The sequence below is a fragment of the Lactuca serriola genome, chromosome 3, assembly GCF_051521515.1.
Source record: "Lactuca serriola cultivar US96UC23 chromosome 3, Lser_US96UC23_V15, whole genome shotgun sequence".
Classification (NCBI taxonomy): Eukaryota; Viridiplantae; Streptophyta; class Magnoliopsida; order Asterales; family Asteraceae; genus Lactuca; species Lactuca serriola.
The window spans coordinates 59,499,834-59,509,315 of NC_136410.1; the positions used below are offsets into that span (position 1 = coordinate 59,499,834).

General features: G+C 37.1%; 2 protein-coding genes across 3 annotated transcripts; one reads left to right on the forward strand and one right to left on the reverse strand.

Annotated features, from left to right (window-relative positions):
- Nucleotides 1-1,679: 1,679 nt before the first annotated feature.
- On the forward strand, nt 1,680-3,425 carry CIB22 (LYR family of Fe/S cluster biogenesis protein). Its single transcript, XM_079030346.1, has 6 exons — nt 1,680-1,856; nt 1,964-2,005; nt 2,636-2,717; nt 2,841-2,896; nt 2,987-3,059; nt 3,180-3,425. The coding sequence occupies exons 1-5, from the start codon at nt 1,731-1,733 to the stop codon at nt 3,026-3,028; spliced, it is 348 nt and encodes a 115-aa protein (XP_078886472.1). The 5' UTR covers nt 1,680-1,730; the 3' UTR covers nt 3,029-3,059; nt 3,180-3,425.
- A 727-nt stretch (nt 3,426-4,152) lies between these two features.
- Nucleotides 4,153-9,176, reverse strand: ADC2 (arginine decarboxylase 2). 2 transcript variants are annotated; one of them, XR_013702511.1, is made up of 3 exons: nt 6,578-9,176; nt 6,172-6,231; nt 4,153-4,387 (listed from the first exon to the last, which is right to left on the reverse strand). XR_013702511.1 is itself a non-coding variant. In XM_079030345.1 (2 exons), exon 1 carries the CDS (start codon nt 8,771-8,773, stop codon nt 6,605-6,607), a length of 2,169 nt encoding a protein of 722 aa, XP_078886471.1. In that variant the 5' UTR covers nt 8,774-9,176; the 3' UTR covers nt 5,915-6,231; nt 6,578-6,604. The 2 variants fall into 2 exon arrangements, 1 of the variants encoding a protein (XP_078886471.1); XM_079030345.1 differs by lacking the exon at nt 4,153-4,387 and having other exon boundaries at nt 5,915-6,231.
- Nucleotides 9,177-9,482: the final 306 nt, after the last annotated feature.

Consider the following 9,482-nt stretch of genomic DNA (forward strand, 5'->3'; position numbering starts at 1 on the left):
ATCATGAATTTATAATTTGGTTTTTTCATTAATTTATAATAATCAATTCGAAGAAATATGTCCGGGATGTTTGAGCATTGATGTATGTATTCTTGTGATTTTTTTTGGAACCGCAAAAATATGTTAAACTAGCAAGATGTTAGAAAAAAGAGTCATTACAATACAATACAAAGATACCCCATAATAAGGTTATACAACCAAATAACCCAATCAAGTTTAAGCTTGGAGCTTCTATTAGTAATACAAATGAAAGATTATGCAATGATCTTATGAAAAGGATATGTTTGCCTATGTTTAATCGCTCCAAAAACCATATTGTTACGAAAACGCTAAAGCAAACAAGTAGTTGTTCAAGATAATCACACCCAAACTTCTTATTTGCATGGAAGTGACTTTCATTTGATCTGCCCAAGCATTTCAATACGAAATAGAAGAGTCAGTTGTGCAAAAATTGATCATCCGTCTCATGTTCGACAAGTAAATCAAACCCGATCCCTCTTTTATCCAAGTTATTTCTAATCGACACATTGCTTAAAGATAATTTCTAAGCCAAAAACGAAGTAATTTCCACATCTCATATATAATGGAATATGGATGCAACACAAGTAAGGTGACAAAAACTGACGCATACACACTAATCTGATACGAAATAACGGGGTTGGGTAAGATATTTCAACTCGTTTGTTTATGGGTTGACAGGGTATGACTTGAAAATTATACGAGTAAGGTTGATGTTGAGAATTTCAACTCGAAAATGATATGTTTATTTATATGCTAGTTTTTTTTTTTTGAATTGTTTAGGTAAAATGGAAAGAACCAAAACCAATATCATAAGTAAAAGAAAAACTTTGGTTTAAGTCATTTGTAACGTGGGAACGACTTTCATTTTCAGTTTTTCATGATTTCCCAAATTATATAGTCCTCTCGACCACTTTGCTCCTTATGATCATGCCTTTCTACCTCCCCAACTCCTATTATTTTACCTTCTAAACTTATTATTAATTTAGTTATTCCACTTCCAAGCTACTAATTTTTCCGGTTTTTATTTTTTTGCTTAGTTCTTCCTATTTCAACATGTTTTGTGTTCAACCTCATATGATACAACACATTTCAAGGGCTAACCATAAACCGAAAATAAATTGATTGACATGATACAAAACGATTATTAAACGGATCGGATTAGGGTTGTGTTTGGCGCGCCACAGCTAGCTGATAAACTAGCTTATTTTTCGAGCTTTTTTATGTTGTCGTGTTCGGTAAGCCAAAAAGTAGCTGATAAGCTAGCTTTTTGAAAAGCTACTTAGACTAGCTTTTTAGGAGTTTTTTTAAAATTTTCCAAATACACCTTTTAATTAATTATAGAAACACATATTCTTACATGTCTTTTTATGTAATTTTATATATTTCAGCTAGCTTTTCAGCTAGTTTTACCAAACGTTATTTTTTATCAGTTAGTTTTTTCAGTTATCAGCTAGCTTTTTATTTAACAGTTAGCTTTTCAACCATCAGTTAGTTTTTCAGCTAACAACTAGCTTTTCAACTGGTCTGTAAAATATAGTCTAGATGTAAATTTTGAAAAATAATGATTTATTGGATGACTTAAATGCCCTTGACCATGTGTTAGGTAAAACGGCGACGTATCAGTGATCTGGTCTGCGCCTCCGGTCGTATAAACTCACAGTGGAGACGCAAATCGTGTGTGTGAGAGAGAGAGAGAGAGAGAACCAGTGATGAGCGGAGCAGCGTCGTATCTGGCGAGGAGGGCAGCGCAGAGGGAGAAAGTCAGAATCCTCTACAGACGTGCCCTGAAAGACACTCTCAATTGGGCCGTTCACCGCCATCTCTTTTACCCCGATGTATTTTCCCTTCAATCTCTTAGGGTTTTCAACTTTTAGATTCGTTTCGATTTTCATCATGTATGTCTTTGATTTGGTTTAATCATTCAGATTATGAATTTTTTCAGGCCGATGCACTTCGTGAGAGATTCGATGCGAACAAGAACGTGGTTCGTTTCTCCTGCCTCTTGTTATACTTTAAATTTCCCCTTTTTTATTTGAATTTGAGTTATCGAATTAGCCAACGATGTTTCTTTGCTCTAGCTCTCATAAAACCCTAATATGCCAAAAAAAGAGCAAAAATGTTTGCTTCAGCTAGCAAGTCTTTTGCATTTACATCCAAGATGTTTACAAAACAGCTCATTCTTGGAAAATGCATTCCTTTTTTTTGGTATTAGAGCAAGAATGAATGTTAGTTTGCAACTGTATTAAATCACTCTTGCAATAGGTCATTGGAAGTGTATCTCATTAGTTCTTTACCTGTATGGATGTTGTATTGTGCTGAAATATCCCATTTGTGGCTATAATTATTAACACCAGGGACATGATTTTTGTGTGATCTAGAGTTGTATATTGAACAAAGAATTAGTTCCTTGCTTCACAAATTTCCTCTTGAAGGCAATCTAAAATAATGGATTCTCTTAGTTGTATGTTCAAAGATCCATTGCATTCGCAGTTCAAAATTCCCCTATGCTTATGTGTTTGTGGTTAAAATGTTCCTGCTTGAGTTGTGGCTACAAATGCTCAAATTAGAATTGTGATAATCATCTGATTTGCACTGTGTGTGTGTGTGTTTGCAGGAAGATATTGAAACAATTGATAGAATGATTGCAGATGGTGAGGCACAGTACAATAAGTGGCGACACCCTGATCCTTACATTGGTAAGCTACAGTAAAATCTAAGTTTTATATTTTGACTGGATTAAAACCAAATTTATATATATATGCAAATGTCACTTCTTTTCTCATTTTTCTTTTTATCCCATTCCCAATTTTTTTTTACAGTTCCATGGGCTCCTGGTGGCAGCAAGTTTACTCGCAACCCTACACCACCTTCTGGGGTAATAATATAATCTTCTGCTTCTTTTATGATTTTGCATGTAGTTTTGTATGTGTCTTTATGCTTATGTTCATTTTTGTGGTTATTGTAGATTGAGATTGTGTATGATTATGGTCGAGAGGATCACATTTGAATCTAATATGGCTCCATAGCAATAAATCAAGGTTAATTCTCATTACCCAGTTCATCATTTTATTAATTATGATTGTTATAATAATAGTCGAGTGGCTTATTATTATTATTATTGTTGTTTTGGTTAAAATATTGTATTTTGTTGTTGGCAGGTGGTTTGAGTAGCAAATGTTTTGTGTGACTTTTTGTCATCAAAGACAGACATAAGACATTGGTATGAATTGTTTTAATGAATATGTGTTTTGATTGGGGCATGAATGTTGATGAAAACTTTCTCCTTTCATTTCATGGCTTTTTGCAATATTTCTTTTTTTCTTTTGGGGGAACTTTTATGGACGACTTTCATACTTGTCTGTTATCATTATTATGAATAAGTTGATGATACTGATTTTTCAAAATACCAACTTTATTTCTTTTCCATGTAAATGCTTCAATCTTCATTATTTATATAAATAGAAAATATGCAACGAAATAGATTTGAGTGCATATCTTTTCTGCAGTATGGAACAATTCTTGCTACTTTGCATGGAAACAACAAGGTAGAATTTTTCTTCTATAAATCTATATCTCAAAAAAATATCTTACAGAAATATCCAAAAATCTAAATATAGAAATAACATAGCTAACAGGAATGACATGAATAAATAATTTCTATTCGACTCGATATTAAGTGACTCAGTGATTTTTTTAATTCTTATACCACTTATATGCAATGAAGTGGATTTTTTTTCATAAATTGATAAATTTTCTTATGAAGTTGGAATGTAGTTTTTCTATTGGATTTTTTTGTTTGTTGTTTTTTCGAAGTTTTGTATCGGCAATTTGTATTTAATTTAGAGAAAAATAATCAAAATTGATATGATTGTGGAAAGAATAAACATATAATCCATATTTGATTGAGTATGTAATTAAAAACAAAATACACCAAGTACACCTAGCAGTTTTATCTTTTCTTTCTTGCGAATTGGTACACCTTACTGGCAAAGTAGGAAAAATTGTTTCATATCGTACAGAAGATAAGCACTCAAACTTATACTTACATTTTGAATTAAAAAGATAGCATGGAACATAAATGTTTAGTTTGGAAAATTTTATGATTCAGCCTCTAGTTGGTAATATTATCAATTGAAGAAGCAACATGAATATTGATTTTTTGTTGGTATACAAATACAAGATTTATGATATAATCCTGGTTTCATTTGCTTATGAAGTTTAAAAAATGATTAGGATTAATGTTACACGTAACATAGCTTAACATAGTTTCAACACAAACTCCCCTCCCTTTGTCTTCTTGTCTTCCCCAATTATGAGCATTATTGTCCTCCATTCCAAGTTTCCTCTCTTGTCCCATTCCATAGATCTTGTTTACAAAAAGAAAAAAACAGTAGATGGTTGGTTAGCTTTATTTCACCAATTTGTAAATCTTACAACTAAATAACCACATATAAACGTAACATTTTCATGCTTAAGTTTGTCAGTTTTTTTTGTATGGATTGCATCGACTCCAAAGTAGGTTAAATTTACAAGGGCTAAAGCAACATATTCCATCTTATCTCCATGATAACAATCAGAAGAATCCGGCAAGAGGCCTAAAGGAAAGCTTCAAAAGAAAGAATATGTCCATGCATGCAATGATAAGTTGTAGGGTACAATCCGACAATACATCCCAAGAGCCAAGGACAAAGACCCCTCTCAATTCTCATCACCAATAAGCATGAGTACTCATGTAGGTCATGATGCATTTGGTTGTTGTGAGAATCTGGTAATTTGCCCCATGTTGGGCGTGGGACCCTTTTATCATTAGGAAATAAGATGATTAAAAAAGCAAATCTAGCTATTTAATTTTGAATTTGATGCTTGGAGGCATGAAAGGTCCGGATGCAAGATGGAAGTTGCAAGTTGAGTCCATTTGTTGTGTAGTGTAGCAAACAGCCAAACACACACCCATTTCCCCGTTGCCACATCTGCTTTTAACAAACACGAATGTTGAACATATCCTAGCAGACCCCATCATGAGTCACCAAACCCCATAACAAAATACTATTCTATAACCCAAAATATTAACTTTGGCCCACCACACCACACCAAAAGAGAATACTCTCATCATGTTAATGTTAGGACCACATATTTTGTGGCTCACCTCACATTATATGCCTTATGCTAAATCCCTTTTCCTTTTCTGTATATTCCAAGATCCCCTGTCAACTAGATGCATCTTCTAACGCGTATCCTAAATTTTAAACACACACATCATACGAATATCCATATAATAATAATCCTCTATTTTAAACAACACCTCATTTTACTGTTTCTTGACTTTTCCCCTTCATCATCTCCATTTCTGGCATTGCAAACCATCGCTTCTTCGTCATTTCTTCTTTGTTTCCTTCATTATTATTATTACTATTATTCTTTTTAAAAAAATGATATATAATAGTGGGTATACCAAGCTCATATGATGTAGGAGTGGTAAGTATACCATATGACCTTAAATAAAACACCATTTAAATCTATGCGTTTGGGTTTTAGGGTGGTTTTATTTTACTTAATACACCAAGCACTTAATATGGATGTTTCTTTTTACTTAATCCAGATATAATCACCTACCGAGTCACTGTACCTGTTTGGCCTTTTTCTTTTTTCCTCCAAACTCCTCTCACTTTGTTGGAATGTAAAGGCAAAATTGTCATTTAGTCTTGTATAATACATACAAACTTTAATTAATTGGGGAAAAAGAAACAACCCTTGGTCTTTTTTGTTGTTAAAGGTAGGACTAAAGCTTGACCCTTAACACGCTAATTAAGTCGGCAATTGGTATAGATAATGATATAATATGTGTGTGTGTGTGGGGTATATGGGTATAGGTTCACAAGCAGCCACCAAAAGAGATCACAAGGTTTTCCAACAAATTAACTTTAGCCAAATGGATGGTTACACGACATACAAGTAAAATTAAAAACCACTTGTGTAAATATAGGAAACGGGAATCAATTGTCACTTTCCACGAATCTTCTTTCCTCACATGGTTGGTACCAATTGCATAATTAAGATAAGAGGTCAAAACAGACGCAACATATATTCAAATCTTTCAACAATATATCATATGCTTTATGCTTGATAATCATAATAGACAAGAAAACATACCTTCCATCAAACATAAAAAGCCTGACCATGTGTACGTATGTATATGTATATAATATGGCTCTGCAAGGAAGAATTCATAAGAATCCGTTTATTAAATTAAAAAAAAAAAATAAATAAACAAACATAAGCAAAGAAGAACTTGTTGTATTATTACCATAGAGAATAATAATAGACTACAAGGTGAAGAAAGAGAAGGGGAATTAACAAATCGGGCTACATAAAAAACCCCCCAACTCTTTATCTTCACAAATTTATCAGAAAGATCACCAGCTCTCTTTTTAAATCTTGTTAACGGATAAAAAGAGAGCAGACCCAAATTAAAGATAACTCTCTACTTTAATTAACTAAAAACAAGAAAACCAAATAAAATTTGCAGAAACAGAAACAGAAACAGAAACAGAACGACCTCACTGACAAACACCACCCATCACCATCACGCACCCACATATGACCACTGATCATCATCCTCACCGGAAACCACCTCACCTCCGGCGGTGAAATCCTCATCAGAACAGTAATAGTATCCCTTATTGCCACTTGCAGCAGTTAAACAGCAAGAAGATCCGACACTTAGGTAAGGCATGTTGTGGAAAGATTGAGCAATGCCACCTGCAATCATATCACCTTCTTCATGAACATACTCTTCGATTCTGTGTTTAAGGGTTTCAAACATCATCTCTGGTTCATGATGCATTGAACGAAGAACATCACTGCAAGACGTCCCTGGGACAGCTCTAGTAACAGCAAACCCGAAAGGACCATCACTTTGAGATACACGAATCACACTAGGGCCGCCGAATAGATTGTGGACACCACCCATAGCCTCCTGGTATGCCCCTCCTAAGAACATACCCAGATAGTACTTCATTCCATTCTCTCCTTCTAATTCATGGAGGGGTAAGCTGGATTCACCTCCGATGAATTTATCAATCTTTCCATCACTGTCGCAAGTTAGATCTGATAGAATCCCCTTTTTCGATGGGCAATCGGTAAGTCGGTGGATTGGAAGGATAGGGAAGAGTTGTCCGATGCCCCAGAAATCAGGAATCGAAGTGAAGACAGAAAGATTGACATGATAAGTGCTTACAGGATTGGATACTCCAATTGCCTTCGCAACCAAATCACAGAACCCATCAATAGCAGCTAACTGTTCGATGTCCATTAATCCATCTTTGAATTTCTCGACGCATGTCTGCTTTAGTTGATCGGAGTAAGCCAAACAAGCATCGTACTCGCCTCTCACAGCAGACTGGGACAGATTATTGTAGTCGGAATGAGCGTCCCCAGGGAGCTGCTCGATGAAATGCTGGACGTCGTGAGAGGACATGGTTGGAACTGTATAGTTGCTAGACGAAACTGCCTCGAATATCAGAATTGAATGGTGGGAGACGATGGCACGGCCGCTTTCGCTGCAAATCACAGGATGCTTCACGGAATTCCGGTCACAAACGAATTTTACTGCCTGAACAACCGCCATTGCGTATTCTTCTAAAGTATAAGCAACGGAGACATCAGAATTAGTGGATTTTGAACCATCGTAGTCGATCCCAAGCCCACCACCTATGTCGATAACTTTCATGGAAGCACCAAGGCGGACTAATTCGCTGTAAATCTGGGCGGCTTCACCTACACCATCAGCAAGCAAGGATGTCGATGGGATCTGAGAACCGATGTGGAAATGGAGCAATTGGAAGCAATCCAACATGCCACATTGTTCAAGCTTTTTCACAACACGGAGAATTTGCGTCGTTGTGAGACCAAATTTGCCCTTTTCGCCGGAAGTCGATCCAAAATGGCCGGAATGTTTAGTCCGCAGCTTAGCACGGACCCCGACGACGGGACGAACGCCTAGCTTTATGCTTATATCAATCACAGAATCCAGCTCTTCCTCTTGTTCGAGAACAATCACGGTGTTTAATGAAAGCTTTCGAGCTATCAAAGCTAGCGAGATATATTCCGCGTCTTTAAAACCATTGCAAATCAGGAGGGATTCGGAGCTACCTTTGCAGAGGCAGCTCATGGCCATGAGAAGCTCAGGTTTGGATCCAGCTTCCAACCCGAACCTGAACGACGATCCAAATTTGACAATGTCCTCGACGACGAATCGGTCCTGGTTGCATTTCACGGGATAAACGCCTTGGTAATGAGAGCTGTACCCTTGTGATTTAACGGCATAATTGAACGCCGATTGGAGACATTCAAGGCGGTCCTTCAGGACGTCTGGAAACCGGATGATGAGAGGGAGCGGGAGGTCTAGGCCTCCTATGGATTTGGAGTCGGAGGCCTTCTTCACGACCTTTAGGAGATCTATCTCCTGGTGGTCCATGGTTCGGGAACCGTGTGGACGGACGGTGACGTTACCGGATGTGTTGACGGAGAAGTAAGGCGCTCCCCAGGCGTCAATCTTGTAGAGAGCATTAGAGTGGGATGACGTCCAAGGAGTGAGGGATGATACAGATACATCATCCAGAACGGTGTTTGTCGATGGAGGTACGCCGGAGAATGGCTCCGGCGCGGGAAGAGAGCTATCCCAGGCGGTATAGCCGGAAGGAGGAGAAAGAGCGGCCATGGCGGCGTCAACACAAAACGCTAGGGCCGGCATCTCTTCCCCGATCTGCTTGTAAGGGGGTTAAAATGAAAGAATCAAAGAATTGTAAGGGTCGAATTTGGCAAGGTTTGTAAAGGTAGGGGGCTTTACAACCCGCCGAGGCCGGAGCCCCGGCTACCCCCTCAAAAGAAGCAGAAGGAGATCTGAATCAAAGGAGAAACAAACCCCACGCTCCTGATCAACACCGATATCCCCACAATTACCGCTCAGAAGAAGAAATCAACAAATTGAAAGAGAATTTCGAGGTTCAAAAAGAGAGGCGGAAGCAAATCTAATGGGTATGCACCGATTCCACCATGCAGATTTTGAAACAGGTAATGAGAACGGAAACCTAACGGCGGCGAGATCAGAGAGAGAAATAGAAATGAGAGAAGTGGGCGAGAATTGCATGTGAGTTGATGGCCGTTTATATAGGGGGCCGTTTATATAGGTTGGCCAGAACTCTACCTTTAATTTATTTTCTTTTTTCATTTCTTTTTAATTCCAGAAGTTGGAAGAATTCAAGTAAACGGTAAATAAAAAACACCTCGTGTTTATTGGTTAGACGATAATGCCCTTTATGCATGCTATCCTCCTCCCTCCCTCCCTCCCTTCAAGTGACCTTCCTTTAATTTCCTTTCTTACACAACAATAATAATAATAATAATAATAATAATAATAATACTTCATTAGCTTAACCTCATTAATTTGTTAAACTGTTAAA